Genomic DNA, 21,146 nt, shown 5'->3' with positions numbered 1-21,146 from the left:
CAAACAACAGCGCAAGCAATATTTTGATTTTACATCCTGTCATCATATCTACTAATAAAAGGCACCGCTCCAGATGCAAGCTAACAGTTATTTCACTACCACATCACCCCTGAAAGGGAAAGGCAAACACTTGTGAAAAAACAGGAACATGTGGTCTGCTATTACAAGGGAGGAATATCCATACAAAATAACTGCTTGTCTCTTAAGTTGACAAGATATTCCATATGTGTTTTGGCAATTGCATTTATTTTTTTTACAGCTGCTCTAAAATGTTGGCTGGCTAAGAGTCTCTCTTCTGGTTTTAATTTGGAAACCACCCAGAATTTATTTAGAGAACTTGGCCAAACGGAATGATAGGTAAAGAAAGGTATTTTGAAGAAATCAGAGAAACAATGGACTTGATTATAGGTAGTTTCTACTTAAGCATTTATTTTCAGCGTTGGTAGGTTATGGATACACAGCAATACTTGAATTAGTAGCTACAAAGCTGATGGGATACAAAATTATAACTATTTACTTTGCTAAGAAAAATGATTCATTTTATATTTTATCAAAGTACACTAATTTAAAACAATGTAGCATACATGTTTACCTGTTGTCACGGAATTCTTATTCTATGGTGAAATTTACAATTGACCTAGAAGAATCTTCAGAGATTTCATCAAGCCTACACACACTGAAAGACTCGCATCTTCATTTCTTGCATACATGTATACATATTCATAGACTAAGGATGTTTATATTTAATATATATCAGGCATATACATTACTAGATATAAGGTACTGTTGACACTTATAAAGTATTTCAATTCATCTCTGATTGCTAAAAACATCTGACATCCACCAACAGTAAAGAAAAAAAACAAAAGTCAGCATTTCTCAGTGCAGTCTTGAGTTAGCTTCATGGTTTTAAACATATATCCTATTTAGAGTTTAAATTTGCTTATCTTCAGAAACCCAAATATTTTGTTAAAGATACTGGCTCCAAGTTTAAAAAAAGAAAACGCACTATCACAAACTGGTTTAATTGGCTACCTATGCACAGTTATCAAGAATATACCAACATCAATAGTTAAAACATGCTAAAAAGCTCTTTCATCAGTTACTGGGTTTCAAACCTCTTTATAGAGTCCTGGTTCAGAAACGAAGTCTTTAAGATTCCTCATGTCCAAATCAGCCATCCTGGCCACTCACTCATTTCTATACTGCTGCACAATAAACACAATCTAAAATAAAACACCAAAGTGAAATGCCATTCAATAATCCTGGGTCTTGTCATTCATGGTGGGCTTGTTCACTTATGGCAGGCTCACGGCCAAGGCCAGCACTGCCCACCCATATCTATCTGTGGTAAGCTCACCAACTGCCCTCATCTCTGCAGCTGACACCATGGTCAACCTAATTAGTCTCAGCCCTATCAGGCATATGATTTCATACCAACCAACAGCACCAAGTCCTACCAAGACAGAACACAAACTTGATATCTCAGCAGTGAGTCTTCTGAGTCCTTGAGTAGTTGTCCCTAGGGCCCCCCCCCTCCCCTGCCTAAAGGCAGTTCTAACTGACTGCTCTTAGTCTGTGCAGGATTTATACCGAATGGATCATCCTCACAGCTGGTGGCCTAAGTCTAGCAAAGCTGTTTAACATGTCAAGTTCAGCCTAGTATTAACAAAAACAACAGTCTGTCTAGATTTCCAACATGAATCAGGCACGAAAGTAGAGGTCTGGGTGAAGCTGATGAATAAAGGATATTGACCCAAGGCAGACTGTACAGAAAAGAAACAGAAAAGAAGTTACAAGTATGCATGGCAAGTATGACCAACACGATACAACTGGTTGCACTTGTCCCAGGTTTGATGCGACTGGTTTATGAAGGCCTCCTACATACCTTCAAGCTTTGGGGAATGAAAATCCAATTAGGAACTAAATTCCATTTTCATTTACTCATCGTACCACTTCATTGGTGCTATTTACTGCTGTTACTCATCTATAAAATGCAAACTGTTATGGTCTCCTTGTTCTCTTACAGTAACACTTGTGAATCCATCAACCACAGAGTCAAGTATGAATTTAGTAGGGTCTTATAAGCTCTTTCCTGATATTCTATAGGTAAGTATCTCCAACCAAGAAAACATGCTTGAAATACAACATTTAAACTAATTTCTATTCCCTGTCCCTGAAGCCAACCTCTCCCTAAATACCTTTAACCATTTCTGCAGACCATTTTTGTAGATGTTTTGTTTCTCCATCCACTACTTTATAATAATCATGGGGAAGAACTTCATCTTTCTCTATGAGGATAAACTTGGGCCTTGCATCTTTTTAAAAAGGCACTGTTGAAATTAATGTTCACTTAGAAAATCTGGAAAACACAAAGGATAAAAAAATAAAATTAAATCACTACAGTCCCCAACCCAGAGATAATCACTGTTAACATTTTGGTAGACATTCTTTAAGTGATTGAGACATAGCTTTGAGAAAGAGGAAGAGAGATCATAATTAATTACAAGATGCTATCAAATATGATTTATCCTTATAATAAATTATCAGAGTGGAACACATAAGATGTATCTTTTTGTCAAAAAGATTTAACAATGGAAAATAATTTGTCTTAAAGAAACAGGTCAATCTTATTTTCCACTCAACATCACACAGAACATAACTCTTTTGTAACCCATTTTCTCAATTAAATGTTACGAACATTTTTCCATATAAAAAATTATGCTACAGGTCAGAAATTCTAGAATTTCCAGGATTTCTACAGCATCATTTAAATTTTTTTTTCAACGTTTATTTATTTTTGGGACAGAGAGAGACAGAGCATGAACGGGGGAGGGGCAGAGAGAGAGGGAGTCACAGAATCGGAAACAGGCTCCAGGCTCTGAGCCATCAGCCCAGAGCCCGACGCGGGGCTCGAACTCACGGACCGCGAGATCGTGACCTGGCTGAAGTCGGACGCTTAACCGACTGCGCCACCCAGGTGCCCCTCTACAGCATCATTTAAATGGCCATATAATGTTCAGCTCGGGGGGGGTAGAAAGAGCTAAATACAATCTTCTGAAGGCCTGTTGTAGGATTTTTACCAGATGGCTTAAATGTATACAATATGTTTAGTGCACTTGTGAAATCAGACACCTGAGACAAGAAAGTTATGTTCATCCTAACCAAGGACATTATTGCAAAGATAAAATTAATTTTTTGAATGATCCTTAGGAGTTAAAACTGCTCTATGAATGTAATATAGAAAGCACTTTCCTAGGTGTCCATCAATAGATGAATGGATCAAATTGATATATATACATACAATGAAATATTATGCAACCATAAAAAAGAATGAAATCTTGCCATTTGCAATAACATGATGGATCTTTGAGGGCATTAGGTTAGATAAAGTAAGTCATAAAAACAAATAATGTATGAGTTCTCTTACATAAAGTATCTAAAAAAAATAGAGAACAGATTGGTGTTTGCCAGAGACGGGGGTGGGGGCAGTGGAAAACGGTTGTCCCAACAAGGCAGAACTACTTTTAAAACCTCATAATAGCTGAGCAACCGACTTGTTAAATGAGATTCTCTAGGGACATACCTTTCACATGGTGCAGACAAGAAAAGCATTAGTTCATATTTGGCCTGAGGTTCTTAATACCTTTAACATGTCCTGATAACCAGAAAATATCTCTTGGAGAGCCAACCGTTATTTCAGGGTAACCAGAGGGCAGTGAGTTTTGAAGGCATGCTGCTGGCCTTGCAAATCATTTATTTAGAATGCACCTTCCCACGGTGCCTTTGCTTTAGGTGGTTATGATTGACTCAAATGAGTAGCTCAGAGATCAGAAGGAAGAAAAGGATACTAAAAATCCAAGAACACCCTTAGAACGGTAACTTAGCAATACCACTCCCCATTGGAGGCCAATTCAGGAGACTTACTATGGAAGCCTTTTTTTAAGGTTAAGAAAATCAAGCACCCTTACTCCAGCACCTTACAAAATTGCCCCTTTCCCTTACCTTGTTCTGCACAGATCCCCAGGAAAGCCAACGGTCTCCATGAAGGAAGTTCTGATTAGTGACAGAACTCAGCCTTCCATAGCTGCCACAGACCTCCAGAAAGGGAAATGTCTCAGAGCCTCACCTGCTTTCCCCCAGCGGATGAACACAACATTGTGAGGGCCAATCAATTACCTTCCTCACTGGGAGTGAGCTTTAGAGGAAAAGAAGTTACAAAAGGGCAACCCATAGGGTGTGTGGGAGGAAGTTTTACCTCTTTGCCTTGGTGGGAGGTAGGGCTGCTCATTCAATTTATTGCTCACATCAATACACTTTCAACAACTACCTATGGTTACCTTAGTGTTAAGACCTGCCTTAATGTGTTTGAGTCTCACAAATTTAACTCTGTATGGAAGAATTCAGACACAAAAGAATACATACCCAATTCTACTTGAATGAAGTTCAGAAACACGCAAAACTTCTCCATGGTGTTAACAAGGCAGGTTAGAGTTTTCCTTAGGGGATGGCATAAGAAGGTGAGGGGAAGGAAGGGTAACATGAGGGATTCTGGTAATTCTGATAATCAATTTCTCAAAATGGGTGGGGTATAGACTTTGGTAATTCATTGAGCTGTTATGGTAGGTGCACTTTTCTGTTTGTCCTACTTCATTTTAGAAATTTAAAAGGAAGGCTTCAGATTTGATTGTACATGTAATGTGTACATATGTGTATATACACCTATCTCTATAGCTACAGTTGTAACCAGCAATCGCCATAGATACAGCTTTCTTTCAGGTTTACTTGAGGATCTGCTATGTCACTTTTCTCCTTGCCTGTGGGGTTGGGAAGGGACAGGTAAAGCAGCTGTGGCCCAGAATCAATTCAGGGTATCCTTTTGAACACACGGAGAGTGAGCTTGGTTCCAGATCAACTGATTTATTACATTTTAACAACACAGATCTTAATAGCACTGTAAGTGTCTGTAAATTAACTAATGAGCAAATACAAACAGTGTCACATAAGTCTCACCACAATGTGGCTCTATTTCTCAGGCAAAGAAAGACTTAGAAAGAGGAGGTCCCTGGTCAAAGGTGACACCAGGATTTGGCACCAGGTATAATGGGTTCTAAGCCTATGCTCTTTACCATGAAGCCTCGTGATTCTGGATTTACATATAATGCTACAGTTCTGGAAACTAAACCTTCAACCTAGAGAACCAAGAGAGGTCAGCACAACCTAGGAGGTCTATTCTTAGTATGCTGTGGGCAGGTGACAGTCCCCACAGACACCAGGTACCTTGGCCATCAGAGACGCCTATACCCGCCTGTGTGAGCAAGGCCCCTCTGGGCCAGGCTTCACAGTCCTTGGAGATAGGCATATGGGTCAAGTCTGCACCATCTCTGACCCCCTCCAGGGGGTGGTCCCTGGGGCTCTCACTCCAGAGCGGGTGGTCCAGGCCCACTGTGCTCTGTGGTCTCTGTGCTTCTCAGGGCTCCTAATGCTGTCACCCCCTCACTCCCACGGAAGCCAACCAAAGCCCCGGCTGCCTGCATGAGAACCGCATGGAGAAAAATCCCTCTCCCCGAAATCGATGCACAGAGAAATCTCTTATTTAACACAAAGTTGAACTACTAAAGATCAATCTACCACCTGAAGCCCTTCGGCCAGGATAGCACATTTTAGCACTACCGAATCTTTAGTGACCTACTTGTTAACCCCTTTGACCCCAAGCCCCAATTTTCTGACTGTGCTATTGCCAAACACCGTTCACAGAGTTAACAACTTATGTTCTCAACAGTAAAGCTATTAGAGTTACAAGTTCCTCTCACTGCTGCTACACTAAGGTACAGTACCCTTGGCAGCCATCAAGTCTGTGGATGAATGGCAGTTTCTAATTACATAAACCTGTCACCTTTGCTTTGACCCCTCCTAAATGATCTATACATCTCTGAAAAAACAAGTATTTTCAAAAAAGGTACTTCAACAGTTTCTAAACACTGTCTCGCATTTTCATTAAGGCTACTTTTTTCCTCTAAACCTACTTTGTTGAAAGTTTTTATCATGAACGGATGTTGCATTTTTGTCAAATGCTTTTTCTGCATGTATTGAGATGTTCGTATGGTTCTTATCCTTTCTCTTACTGATGTGATGTATCACATCGATTGATTTGCCAATACTGAACCACTCTTGCATCCCTGGAATAAATCCACGTGATTGTGGTGAATGATTGTTTTCAATGTATTATTGGATTCAGTTTGCTAATATTTTGTTGAGGATTTTCACATCTATGCTCAGAGATATTAGCCTATAGTTCTCTTTTTCTTGTAGTGTCTTTATCTGGTTTTGGTATCAGGGTAATGCCTGCCTCATGGAATGAATCTGCAAGTTTTCCTTCCTCTTCAGTTTTTTTTGAATAGTTGGAGAGTAATAGGTATTAACTTTCTTTAAATGTTTGGTAGAATTCAGCTGTCAAGCCATCTCGTACTGAACTTGTGTTTGTTGGGAGTTTGATCACCGATTCAATTTTATTGCTACTCAAAGCTACTTTAATCTTTTAAAGGATCATTCTTTTTAAAGTCCCAAGTTGAGGATTTTATCTTGATGGGACACTAGAGAATGAATCGAGATAATTATACAGATATTATATTTGATATATCAGGCTCTTGACAGATCACAGAATCAAACGTATTATGTTCCCTTCCCTTGATATATAAGCTCCAATTTTTCTGCAGATACTATTCCTTCCCCTATTACAATAGTATTCATACACTGTATCAGGCTTAGTTTCTTCACCAAGGAAAGAAAGAGACTGGTTTGTGTTTTTGGCCATGCAAGCATTACTCTTCTGGGTTTCCAAGTCTATAAAAGGGACCGAAGGAGGAAGGTGCCTAAGTGTTCTTTCCTGTGGGATGAGTTATCTATTGGTGAAAGGCAAAAATCTCCCTAGGACTCTAGACTCAGATCATCTGTGATCTCACTGACAACAGTGAGCCCAAACACTGGGGCTAGATCCCTCATACGTGTTCATGTATAGAACTGACGGGTGGAGAGAGAACTGAGGAGTGGGGGTTGGGGACTAGAGATATCCAAAGGCAGAGAAAGAAGCTGCTTCTGAGAGAGATCACAAATGGCAGTCCCAGACCCCATGTGATGCACCGAAGTTTCTGTCTGTCTCAGAGTTTTAAAAACCTGAGTTTGTTGTCAACAAATAGGAAATCAGAAGATTTCATGTCATATTCTTCATTTACAGTGTCTCTTGAATCTCTCTGGTCTCAAGTGCCTTCTCAGCAACAACCATCTGGAGCAGAGTGGCAAGTGTTCCCTGTAGGTGCGTCACCAGTCTTCCATTTTCCTATGGTCCCCACTGCACTCCTAGGGTTTCTTACACTGGCCTGTCTCACTCCTGTGTCATCCAGCTGACCATGTGACCTCTGCCCTGGAGGGAGAGGAGCTCAGGGGTTGAGTTGCAGAGCTTGTGATAAAGTTCCACCGCTTTACCAACAAGCAAGTGCAATGGCTCTCAGGGAGGCAGAAGCCAGAGGAAGACCTTGGAGGTGAAAACCGTGACTGTGCCCACTGATAGAACATGCCACAAAAGGTGCCAGCCACAAAACACAGAAGGGGTTAGAAGGTGCGCCACTCCCCACGCACCTGGCTACTTTCTGACTTCTAACCTGAATGAGTGCAGTCCCCAAAAGGCCCGTGCAGGGCATTTCAAGTGCATGCACTGCTCTGGACCAGAGTAAGTCCAGCTTTCAGAATTACTCAAGCGGGTCAAGAGCAGACTAGAAGAACACTTCAGATCACATCTGCATCCCTCCAGAGTCCATGGAAAAGTCTTCAGTGCTCCGTGTCTGAGTCCCTGAATGACAACACAGGTGGACAGAGTCTCGCTTTCCCTCATTCAGGCCAGACATCCACAGGGGACAGGCCCCAGTGGGACAAATATGAACTCCTTTGCAAGGCAAGCTGTCCCCAAGATAAATCACTCGGCTAACCAGAGGAGATGCAACAGGCGGGATCCTCCAAGTGAACCACGTCCGTGTTGGGCACCACACAGAGCGGCCAGATAGGATTTCTAGGATCTCTGACAAACGTGGGGCTCCAGCTACAGAGGAAAGACTTAGCAGAACTCCTGCCTGTGTCACTGGCAGCCCATCAGTCACTGAGCCCGGCCTGGATTCTATCACCAGCTCAAATTTTATGCTCCGCCAGTCTTTCTGGGTTTGCCTGTCAGTCAGCAGAGAGCCCAGCCTGACATTCAGAAATGCTCACTGTTGAACTACCTCTGTGCTTTGCATTATGCAGCAGCTGTTGGAGATAAAAAGGCCCTGGATGGGTTCCATTTCGAAGTTTCGTTTTTAAAGAAACTATCACAAACACAGCAGTGCTCCAGGAGCAACATCTGAGAAAGAACCAAACAGAAATATCATCTCTGCGTTAGAAGTACCTTCCCATTATCCATCCACTGCTGGAGGTAACGGCTTGAGCTAGATCCTCATGTTTGTGACCAACATGAAAAGTCACACCTTGATATGTGCACAGCTATGAGGGTAAACAGTAGTTTCTCACCATCAGAACTTAAAGCCCCCTGCTTTATTCATTTGAGCAAAACTTCTTGTTTTTCCTCCAAAAATTATCTCGATGACACAATCCTTGGAGAACACCTGTCTTCTAGCCCAGGGGTGCTGAAACTCTGGGGAGCTTGGAAAATCCCAATGCCAAAGCTACACCCCCCACACCATAGCGGTTAAACCAGGACTTCTGAGACCCAGACAACAGTATTTTCTACAATTTCTCATGACTAGCGGGCTACTAGCAGTCTGCCTCTCCCTCCCTTTCAAATTCCAAATTTATTTCCATTAATCTCTCAAAATTGGCTTTCAAAATCAATTTCTCTCCCTCATGTTATTGCCCTACCTGGTTGCTACATTATTTGGAAATTAGCTTGACTTGCAAAAAAACAGAATCAGCCCATCTTTGGTTGGTGGAAGCCCCAGAGATTCAAAGATGAGCTTTTCCATACAGCATCGTTTCAGGATCAAATTAGTTTGCAGCTTCAGCTAAGGATCTCATGCAATGAAGTCAAGAATTCGTCCGCTGAAATCACAGTTCGCTTCACAGGATAACGCCCCAAAGAGACACTAAGGAGAAAATCAGCTCAGCAGCCAAAGTGAGGATGGAAAAAAACCAAGGTTTCTCCCAACCCCCACCCTGCACCCCAGGCTTAAAAAAAAACAATCTGTAATGTGGGCCCCCTAAACTGCCTGGTAAGTTGGAAAATAAAGTATCAATTGTCTCTCTCTCTGACCACTGGACCCAGATTACTACATGCTCTGACGTGCCCATGTCTCTTTTGAGCTCTCTAGAAAATATCTTAAACAATGTTGAACAACAGTAAAAACTGTGTGTGTTGTAACGCCTTTATTGTCCACTGTCTCAGCCCATTGTAGGTTTGCCACCGTGCTCACATAAAGGGATGTTTTGCTCTGGGTAGGGGATACTGCCTTGCAGTGTTCAACGTGTGGCCTTCCACATTCCCAACGTGGCAAAGGAGGCTAATAACACTTCAACTGATTTTCCAAAGTCACAGGAAAATGGAGAGGTGACCTGCACCACAGGAAGACAAAGGCACAAATTTTGGAATTAGTAAGAGTCTGGCTCTGCCAGTTACTAGGAGCTGATCTGTGTGTCTCAGTTTCCTCATCTGAAAAGGTGATTGCAACATCTATCACTAGGGTTGCTATGTGTAGTAGGAGATACTACACTGAACACCTAACATTGTCTCTAGCACATGTCTAGCACATTTAGCAACGTCTCTTGCTCTGTAGTGGTGTCTTTCCCTGGGATAGATGAGGAAACCATCAAGGAAAAGCCATATGGTGTGCTCTAAGGATCCAAGATAGTGAGCTTGCCTGGTCTGGAATTCAAGCTTATCATCCTGTACCAGTGGCCAACAGAGGCTCGGAGAACAGCCAGACTGGAAATGTGCCACACCTAAAATATGTTATGGAGAATTCCTAATCCTGAGTCCTACCAATCACCTCATGTTAAAGGTCTCATATCGTACCTCAACCATAATTGGTTTGAATGGGCTCATTATTAAATTCTCAAAATATGTAACTGCTTCCCTCCCTATGAACAACAAATTTTTCTTCTTTTCTCCTGTTATTATATGGTTCCTTCTTCCCAGAACCAGCTTAAAAATGGTGCATTTTCACATGTGTTATGCAGGTTCTCATCATGGTTCCTGTCATCTTTAGAATAATGCTGCCACAGAAAGAAAACCATCACACTGACGGAAAGGTTAGTGGGTGTGGAGAAAGTTCACTTGATATTTATGCTAAACTTCTGAAAACAAGCAACGACTATGATACAATATTCCCGTTTTCTTTCGTTCCTGGAGAGTTTCAGTCCCTTGAGTCAGGTCAGCTATTAGGTTCTACCTGTTAATACCCACCTAGCAGAATCATTTCCTGAAAACATGTAAGCAACTGCAAAACCACACAGTCCAAGACAAATGTTGCCAGGATCCCACCTCTTGATGGAGATGGCTCCCTATGGTAGAGGTCAGGTGTTACCAGCCACCCACCCAGGGTCCTTAAAAGAGCCTGTTTTCAGTTTATGACTGTAGGCAACATTTTTCCCACCACCACCGCTACATGTTGTGCAATTCACTGCTCTTGCACAGTCCTGAAACATACTTGGTCAACAACTGCATCTATATATATGGTATTATTTTTTCCTTCTATTTTTTTTTTAATTTATTTTTGGGACAGAGAGAGACAGAGCATGAACGGGGGAGGGGCAGAGAGAGAGGGAGACAAAGAATCGGAAACAGGCTCCAGGCTCTGAGCCATCAGCCCAGAGCCTGACACGGGGCTCGAACTCACAGACCTCGAGATCGTGACCTGGCTGAAGTCGGACGCTTAACCGACTGCGCCACCCAGGCGCCCCTTTTCCTTCTATTTTCAACATAGGACACAATTATAAATTTTCTTTGCTTCACTTTCATCCAGTTGGGTTTCTGACTATAGCAGATGCTGTCGGCAGCCGGCTCCTATCCCCTCAACATCATCCCAGTGGAGGCTGAGATTTTGCCTAAGAAACTCACCTCGCCACAGGAGCCTGCTAAGGCCTCATGTGGAAAAGACTAGGAGTATCAGGGAGTTAATGATCCAGGGAGAAGCCTTCCAACAAGACAGAAGGGAAATTAGTGAATAAATATCCAATTCCTCACCTCTCAGAATACCTGAGTCCTGTGCTATGCAGTATCTGAGGCCCTAGGCAGGACAGAGTCCCAGCTGCCCACAGGGGTAACCTGCTGTTCATTCTTCCTGGGTTGTCTTCCTGGCCATGTCTGCTAGTTCCCCACCCCCTGCCAACACTCCCTGCGATCACCTTCCCAAGGAACGACTTGTACTCCAACCTCGCCAAGACATGCTCGTGGGTCAATCTAACCTAAGACAATGACACGTGCAATGAGACCAAAAAGGTTCCCCAATGCAATGAGATGAAGGGTCTTCATTCCTTTATTCAACATAGAGGGTTTTAGTTTTGTTCTGTTTTTTGAGCCTGGCCCTGTGCTAGGTTCTAGAGCTGCAACAGTTAATAAGGCAGACACCATCTTTTTCTCATCAAATTAATAGTCTAACAGAGGAGTTGGTCCTCTAACAAGTTAGAATCTAATTGATGGAGGCTATCAAGACCACGTGCAGAACACAACCAGAGTGTATAAGGAGACCTATCTATGTCTGCGAGAAGAGTTCCCTTTGGGAAGCAGCTTTCAGCCAAAGGCTAAAGGGTGGGTAGGAGTGAACAAGGTAAAGAGTGCGCGAAAAACTGTCCCAGGCAGAGGAAACTGCATTTATAACTGCCTTGAGGCTTAAAGAAACAGTGCTGCACAGAGATAACAAATGGGACCGGAGTACTGTCAATAAGCTTGGCTCCCTCTTCCAATCCCTTATGAGTCATCAAATTGTTCCGAGGATCCTAAGAAACTGAAAGGACTACGTAATTCCACCTGGGAGTTAAAAGAAAAACTTGACACACTATTACTTAACTCCTTTAATGGCTAATCAATTCTACCTGTTTGGGCCAGCCCTCAAAAATTTAGTTACATTTAGGGACACCTGGGTGGCTCAGTCGGTTAAGCATCTCTTTGTTTTCAGCTCAGGTCATGCTCTTGCTGTTTGTGAGTTCAAGCCCCACATCGGGCTCTGGGATGGCAGTGTGGAGCCTACTTGGGATTCTCTCCCACCCCCCTACCTGTCCCCTGCTCATGCAGTCCCTGTCTCTCTCAAAATAAGTAAAAGTAACCAATTCTTTTTAAAGTTTAAATTGCATCTAGAACCAGGAAATCTCAGGGCTCCTGCGTGGCTCACTTGGTTGAGTGCCCAACTCTTGATTTTGGCTCACATCATTATCCCAGGGTCATGGGATCGAGACTCACATTGGGCTCCATACTGAACATGGAGCCTGTTTAAGTTTCTCTTTCCCCACCCCCTCTGGCCCCCTCCCCTGCTCACACCCTCTCTCTCCCTCTGCCCCTCTCCCCCAATCTTGAGAACATGCTGTCTTGCTCTCTAAAATAAAGTTTAAAAACAGGAAACGTTGACATTAGAAAGTATAATTAGTTGGCTAATGAAAAGTACCCTCAGCGGAGGCATACCAGGTCAGAACAGTTGGACTTCTAGTGCTTTGTTAGAAGAGTTCTTTGTTTGAGAACTATTCTTAAATCTTTGATACTGTGGTGGGAAAGAGACATGGGTGGTTAAGGAGGGATGAGAGACAAGGGGAATGACTAACTTATTTTCCTTCTGGTCCCAAAGATCACCACGCACCCATAATGAGAAATTCACTAGAAGGATTCATGGGACTCAGCATATACTTGTACTCTAGTCCAGGATTTATTACAGCCATATAGTAAAAACACACAGTTGGATCATAAAAGGAAAAGACAGAGGCAGAGAAATCAATGCCAGGCTTCCTTGTATCTCTCCCTCTTCTGAGGGGATACACATGAGTGTGATTCTTTCTTGGGCAACTAACAGTGCAATAATATGTGTAACTTCTTCCCAGGGATCCCAGTAGAGACTCAGTACCCATGGTGTTTACTGGGGTATGGTCACACAGCACCCTCTGCCTAGCCATGTACTATTCTAGATTCCCAGGAGTAGACAAGTGTTCTGTATAATCACGTTGTTTGTGCAAACAGTCTCGACACCTCAGCCCACTCTTACCCCTTAGAGAATGTTAAATGCCAAATTCAAATGCCAGCCCCAGGCCAGGCTTGCAAGTAGGTCCTTCTAAAGAAGGCCAGAGGTCTGTTGTGTTCATTCTTTTCTGAACACCTACCACCCCGGGGGAATGAGAAGTTGTGAAGATGAATGGACTAAATTTTTTTATTTTCACTGTCATAAGATCCACAAATAAAGATAAGCAACTTAGTAGAAAGTTTTATATAAATTCTCTTCTACAGAAACTTGGTCCCTTGAATGGTTTGGAGAAGTCAGTGTTATGTAGTTCAGATAGGGGTACCTGGGTGGCTCAATCAGTTAAGCATCTGACTTCAGCTCAGGTCATGATCTCACGGTTCTTGAGTTCGAGCCTCACATCAGACTCTGTGCTGACAGCTCAGAGCCTGGAGCCTGCTTTGGATTCTGTGTCTCCCTCTCTCTCTGCCCCTCCCCTGCTCACATTCATTCTCTTTCTCTCAAAAATAAACAAAAAACAAATAGCTCAGATTAAGGCACTCCCAATTATGCAGACATTGAAGCCAGTCGTGGCCCAGCCAGAATAAGCTCACCAAAAAACTTATTTTGTAAGTTTCAAACAGTACAAATAAGCTATCCTTAGTGACTGTTTTCCTTTGAAAAGCACATTAGATCACCTCTTCGGGCTCTCACAGTGAGACTTTGCTTGGAATAAAAGTACAGATTTCCAGCAATAAAGCCAACTCATCTAGTGACATAAAATCCATTTACCACAAACATAAACTGTGTTTTCAGCGATAACTTACATATCTGAAATGAGAGAAATTGCAAACTGATCAGCAAACCCTAAATAAATGGCCCTCTTCATTGTAACTCTTTTATAGCCAAAGTGACCTTTCTTAATGCCAAGGCAGTGTATTTATAGGATCCTATTTTCTCATATAATTCACTGTCACATTCCATTTTCATAAATATTTCTGAAAGGTAAAACAGCTGCATCTGATAATAACCCATAAATACTAAACTGTATCCTTGAAAGAGCAATGTATAAACATTAAATAAAATTTTACAAAGAGAATCATTCACGATTTCACACAAAATACCTATTTTGTCTGCATAGTATCTTTAGGCCTCTATGTTTATTTTATGAAAATTATAATCCTACTGTAGATCTATTTTCAGATGTTTAAACATATGTAGGATAGTTTTCATACATGTCTGTTAAAAACTATTCATTTTAAACAATTACATGTATTGGTTAAAATCAAGTAGTCAGGGAGCACCTGGGTGGCTCAGTCGGTTAAGCCTCCAACTTTAGCTTAGGTCAGGATCTCACAGCTAGTGGGTTCGAGCCCCACATCTGGCTCTGTGAGGACATCTTGAAGCCTAAAGCCTACTTCAGATTCTGTGTCTCCCTCTCTTTCTGCCCCTCCCCTGCTCACACTCTGTTTTTCTCTCTCAAAAAAACAAACATCAAAAATAAGCTAAAAATAAAGGAGGGATTTATAATAAAATGTTACAGCCCCTACCTTATCATATCACAGCTGTTTTTATTCCCCAGTAGCAGCCATTTTTATTTAAGTGTTCTTGTTTTAAGTTTTTCTGATTATCTCCATTTCACTAAACACATTATTTCTCATTTTAGATATTATCTATTAAGTATTTTAGATTTTTCCTGTGTCATGAGACACCTGGTCTCTCCATTCATTGTCCACCTGCTACAGGTAATACTTTACTTGCTATCCTGAGAATGAACAGTTCTGGTACCTTTATCCTCCCCTTCCACTTCTCCCCAGCTTCTGATTCTGAACTGCTGTTTATATGTATGCTTCTACGTGTAAGATTGAGACCTTTCACATGAGGTTCTGTAGCCACGACTGTCTTCCATGCTTTGTCTATAATTCTAAAAGCTGAAATCAATACAGTTATCTATATAATGATGACTCCATAAATACTGTTCAGTCTTAGAGCTAAATGATACAGCATGATTATATTTCCTTTCTGTAAGGCTTTTCATATTTCTAGTTGTCTTTCGTTTTCTCTCTTGCGATTGTATCACATTCTTATATTGTCTAAGGAATCTAAAGTAGTAATGTATCTGTGGAAACTCATTCCTCTAACTATCCCTACTTGGATACCTTCTTCCTAAAGCACTATTTTCTCCTGCTCCAATAATGACTAATTGCTACCAGTCAGTACAACCTAGCTGTCATCCTGGGACTCTTTATTACATTCTTAGGTTGAAATTATTATTTCCAAGATTCTACCTTTTTTTTTTCTTCCTCTCAGAACATATCTGAAAATATCTGCATTGTACATTTACACTTGCGTGATAGTTTGCTAACAGAGAAATCTAAATGGAAAATAATTTTCACCTGAAATTTTATTCTATTAAAGTATTACATCCATTGTTGCTATGATTCTTGTTCCTTTGTGGGTGGCATGCTTTTATGTTTTGTTTTCTTCCTTAAGAGGCTCATAGAAACTTCTCTTCCAGGTTTTCAAAATTCTCAGAAACAGTGTATTTTCTCTGTAAATCATGTCTTATTCATTTGTGCTGGACATTCAGTGAATCCTTTTCTTCTGGCTCCCCAATTTTAGCAAATTTTCTGAAAATATTTTGATAGTTTTCTCCCCTCTCTTGTCTCTGTTCTTCCTGATTCTGCTGGATTTATCCTCCAGGATTTATCTTTATATCTCCTATTTTCCATCAATGTATCTCTTTATTTTATAAGAAATCACCTTAACATTATCTTTAACACTTCCAGTATTTTTTTTTAGATCAAGTCACGTTAAATGTTGTTTGTGCCTTTTGTTAGATCGTCTTGTTTTATGGATGCATTATCTATTGCCACTTTCCTGAGAATCACTGGGGAAAAAAAACAAATACCTGCTCTCTCATTCTTTATTTCTGTTTTCTATGAGGCCATTTTACCTGTCTATTCATCTTTTTTTCCCCCTCAGATTTTCTTCAAATATCTGGTTATCCTTGCTTACTCATGTAAGAATTAAGCAGTAAGAAGCTTACAGTCACTTCAAATCTTCAGGACGTCTACTATCAACCAACAGAAAATAACAAGTATTGGCAAAAATATGGAGAAATTGAGATGCTCGTGCCCTATCGGTGGGAATGTAAAATGGCACAGCTCCCATGGGAAACAGTATGCGGGGGCGCCTGGGTGGCTTAGTCAGTTAAGCTTCTGACTCTTGATTTCAGCTTAAGTCATGATCTCAGTTTGTGGGATTGAGCCCCATGCTGGGCTTTGTGCTGACAGCATAGAGTCTGCTTGGGATTCTCTCTCCACGCCCCCCTGCCCCTCCCAGGCTCACTTACTCTCTCTCTCTCAAAATAAACATTAAACAAATTTTTAAATTTAAAAAAAGGTCAAAAGAAAAACAGTATGTGATTCCTCAAAAATTAAACTTATCTTATGATCCAACTATTCCATTTCTGGATATATACCCAAAGAATTGAAAGCAGGGTCTGGAAAAGTTATCTGTACATTCATATTCATAGCATTCACCATGGCCAAAAGGTAGAAGCAATAGAAGTGTCCATCTATGGATGAATGGATACACAAAATGTGAAATATATACACACAGAATATTATTCAATCTTTAAAAAGGAAAATTCTGACACATGCTACAACATGAATGAATCCTGATGCATTACACAAGTGAAATAAGCCAGTTACAAAGACATCCTGTAGGATTCCACTTAAATAAGGTAGGGAGTCAAATTCACAGAAACAAAGTAGAACACTGGTTGCTAGAGGCTGAGAGGAGGAAGAAATGAGGATTGTGGTTTAATGGGTATAGCGTTTTAGTTCTACATGATGCAAACTTTCAGGATATGGTTGCACAACTCTGGGAATATACTTAATACTGATCTGTATCTTTTAAAATGGTTAAGATGATTTAAACAAACAACAAAACAGAAACCTGACAGCGAGCTGGAGCAGAAGCACTGGGATCCAGCCCATTACCTTTTTAGTAATTAGCATCTCAGCCCGGGCTAGTAAGATTCCAACTGGACTTGAGTGTACCGGTTCATGACACTTATCAGTTTGAGATATGACAAGAGTCAATATTAATATTGTGCATTCACAGAAACCTTTCTCCCCAAGAGGACGGGTTTCCTGACACCCTACCAGTCGTTCTGTATTTGGAAATGGTTGTAATCACGAGAAAACAGAGGCAGCAAGGAATGAAGGGTCAAGTTGTTGCAGAAACTGATCAGGATTCTTTATTCCTATCTTCTTCTAGGAAGGTATCAAGCAAGCAAGGGGGGTGGTGTAGCAAGGGACAGAATTTCAAGCTATGTGAATAAAATGAAATGCCACCGACTTAGAAAAATTAACATAGAAGGTACAAAGATTCTTCTAAGGATTTCTGTTTTAAATCCATGAATTCTCTGTTGCTGGAGAAATAGGTTTTTTTATTTTACAAAAGCAGACTTTTTTTTTTTTCAACGTTTATTTATTTTTGGGACAGAGAGAGACAGAGCATGAATGGGGGAGGGGCAGAGAGAGAGGGAGACACAGAATCGGAAACAGCCTCCAGGCTCTGAGCCATCAGCCCAGAGCCTGACGCAGGGCTCGAGCTCCCGGACCGCGAGATCGTGACCTGGCTGAAGTCGGATGCTTAACCGACTGCGCCACCCAGGCGCCCCCAAAAGCAGACGTTTTTAGAGACAGAAGAGGGCACTGGTGTCACCACATTTCTTGCAAATTGTTGACGTAAAGGCAAGTCATTCCTACCCCCAATCAGTATTACCATAGATGCTAAGTATTTCTGCTTTGCCATTCAGATTTTAAACTCACACTGAGGTTTGGTTTGGGATATGGGAAGACAGGGAGGCACTTTTTACTTTCAAGGTCTCCTCTCTGAATACATAAAAGTAGCAGTAGAGGCAGCTACACAACAAGAGGACTGAATCACACAGCTCATCATTCAGCTAACAAATAATCAGCCAAGCTTAACTATCCTGGCATTTATAGGGATAAAAGAAAGAATATTTCCATTGCCACTGTTGTTAGCAAAGAGAACAGATTTCTTCATCTTCTACAAGGAAAAAAAAAATTACCATTGAGCACCTGGCTCTAACTCAATTCTGCCAAGAGGCCCAGAAGTAATCAATAAACACTTATTAACTAATCACGTAGTCTCTCACTTCTGTGAGTAAAATGGCAAGTGTTGTACAAATCCAGAAAATAAACAACCCTTAGCACAGAGGAAAAGGAAGGGAAATAAGGAAATAGCTCAACAACTAGTTTTACATCAGATTTCCCAGAGAACAATGTAGCTTTCTTCTTTCTATGCCTGTGGGTACCATCTAAGTGGGGAGGGGGGGAAAAAGGCTAATGTATATAGTCATAGTTTACTATTCCTTCCACAGTTCCCCTTTACTTTTAAATGCTTACTAGAAATCAATCCCAATCAACCTTTAGAAAATCATTAGTCAAAACAAATGCAAAGTAGTTAATTTGTGTCCACAATCACAGGATTCAGAGAATTATTCACATAATTCAGGCAAAACTCATCCTGATGCCCATGGTCTACATTATTTGGTATACTAATGGGCCTTTCCCTCACTCTACCCTTTTCAAGTGCCTAGAGAGGCAGATGACTGAGACTGGTGGGCTCTCTGAAGGTTTAAAAAAAAAAAAAAAAAGTACAAACAGCCAAGCCATCGTTCTTCAGTCCGGGTCTAAAAACTGTATCCTATGCATGCACAATGGAAGATTGTCAAGCAAGACAATGATTTAAGACATAGGAGATACAACTTACTTCTGCATCAACAGGGGCACAGTGAAAAAGTTGCTTTGGTTTTTCTGATTTGGGGCCACACAACTAGAGGCTTAGGTAGATGTGCACAGTTTGGAAGCCAAGACTTAGACACAGTAGATTCCATGAAAATGCTTCCTGTTAACCCATGGTATCAGGTGTGAAATCTAGAGGGCAATCTTTGGAAAACACCAACAGGGACTATCAGTCCTCTTAGTCAAATAATACTTAGGATATGTGACATATCCCAAAACTGTGACAGCTCTCAAAACTGCATCCATTCGGCGGCGGGGGAGGGGGGCTCATCTTCCTATGTTCCCTCTCCAGCGACAGCAGGTACCAGTTCCCTTAATATGAACCTAGCGTCCACTCTACACTCATCTCTTCTCTTCTGTACATGTCCTAGAGTTTCAGACGTGCTCATATATTCTCCTTTTCCATCCTACCTGATCTTGACCCCACGGCTGCATCCCCATCCCCTGGGATTCCTGCAAGATCTTCCAACCACTGCTTGGTCCTCCTGCCTCCATCAGGTACTTCTTGCATCTCCTTTCCCCACTATTGTCCTGACATCTTTTCATTATGTGATCACATCACCTCCTTACTGAAAATCTTTTGGACGTGGCAAGTGCTTCTAGGTTCTAGGTTCAAAAATCCACTCATGTTTGGGGCGCCTGGGTGGCTCAGTTGAGCAACCAACTTTGGCACAGGTCATGATCTCACGGTTTGTGACTTCGAGCCCCGCGTCGGGCTCTGTGCTGACAGCTCAGAGCCAGTAGCCTGCTTCTGATTCTGTGTCTCCCTCTCTCTGCCCCTCACCCACTCATGCTCTGTCTCTATCTCAGAAATAAACATTTAAAAAAATTTTTTTTTAATCTGCTCATGTTTTAACTAATTTTTCTTAAGTCAAGGTAATACAGATGCAAGTTTAAATGTTAAGTATTACCAAAGGATATACAATAGTCAGTTTTTCACTCTTTCTAGATCCTGAGTTCCAACTATTAAAAGTTTATGCATCACAAAATTTTTCTATGTGTGTGCACACATAATACACACATATATAATTTTACTGTTTTTACTTAATTTATGTTGAAGATTATATCCTATAAACACATATAGACCTATATTCCTTTGCATGCTATTCAACTGAGCATATCAACTATGATTTATTTAATTAGCACCTTTCTGTCGAGATTTATGTTGAATTTTTGTCTTTTACTCTCAAAATTGCCATGAATGAAAAATCAAGTCGAAATACTTGGGAGACAAGTTCTTTAGGAACTGACTGCTGCCTACATATTTTGTTTCATTTGCTCCACTTCCCCATATGTAGTCTTCCTTCTGGCCACACCAAGCTACTTGCAGTTTCCAAAAACATGGTCCTGCTAGGTTACATCTTCTGGTCATGTCCTCTCTGCCCTTCTTTGGCCAACTCCAACTCCTCTTTTAAAGGTACTCAAATTTTATTCTAATTCTGATGCTCCTCCTTCCCCCTTCTGAACTCATTTGATTCCTGTGCTACGTTGTGTTCCATGCATTCTGGAAATCATCGTGATACCTGCCCCAGCACTACAGATGTGAGACAGATGAAGGAAGACCTATAACAAAGCAAAATAATGGAGACTTGGAAAGAAAATGGAATGAGGCCTCTAAGAGCCTGAAGGAAAGTCATGGAGTAGGACCATCCATGGCAGTGCCACGCTTGCCACCAATGAACAGAGCTCCTACGGGACACAGAGTACGGAGCTGGGCAAGCAGGAGTGTCCTCATGGGAGACAAACATCAACACACAGCAGCCTGGATTAAGTGATCCATGAGTTCTACAGTTACTACAGGAGGCCAACTGACAAACAGAATCTGAGGTCTGGGGCTCTCAATGATATTGAGGAGTGACAGAACTGCCCTGAGCCTTGAAGGAGAAATTACACTGAGAGGAACCATCAGGGTAGAAAAAAATGTTATGAGCAAACATCTGGAGGCCAATCAAGCTAGGGTAGCTGAGGTCTGCAGGGGAGAGCAGGGAGGTGGAAAGAGGGCTGGACCAAGGTTTTGGCGACTGGTGGTCTAAGCCTGGCTCCTTCATAAATTAATTCAATCAATATTTATTGAATCTCTGGCTGTTCTGGGCACTGGTGACAAAGCAGTAAGCAAAATAAAAAC

The 21,146-nt window shown here is 41.4% G+C and overlaps 1 protein-coding gene across 1 annotated transcript in view; it reads right to left on the bottom strand.

Annotated features, from left to right (window-relative positions):
• Positions 1–19,567, bottom strand: part of RYR3 (ryanodine receptor 3) — a 451,654-nt gene extending 432,087 nt beyond the window's left edge. Inside the window, exon 1 of the mRNA XM_043554522.1 lies at positions 19,433–19,567. Coding sequence (XP_043410457.1) covers positions 19,433–19,567 — 135 coding nt within the window. The remainder of the gene's footprint in view (positions 1–19,432) is intronic.
• Positions 19,568–21,146: the final 1,579 nt, after the last annotated feature.

The sequence above is a fragment of the Prionailurus bengalensis genome, chromosome B3 (genome assembly GCF_016509475.1).
Source record: "Prionailurus bengalensis isolate Pbe53 chromosome B3, Fcat_Pben_1.1_paternal_pri, whole genome shotgun sequence".
Lineage (NCBI taxonomy): Eukaryota > Metazoa > Chordata > Mammalia > Carnivora > Felidae > Prionailurus > Prionailurus bengalensis.
The sequence above is the reverse complement of the archived record's forward strand: the minus strand, read 5'-3'. Positions and strand labels throughout refer to the sequence as shown.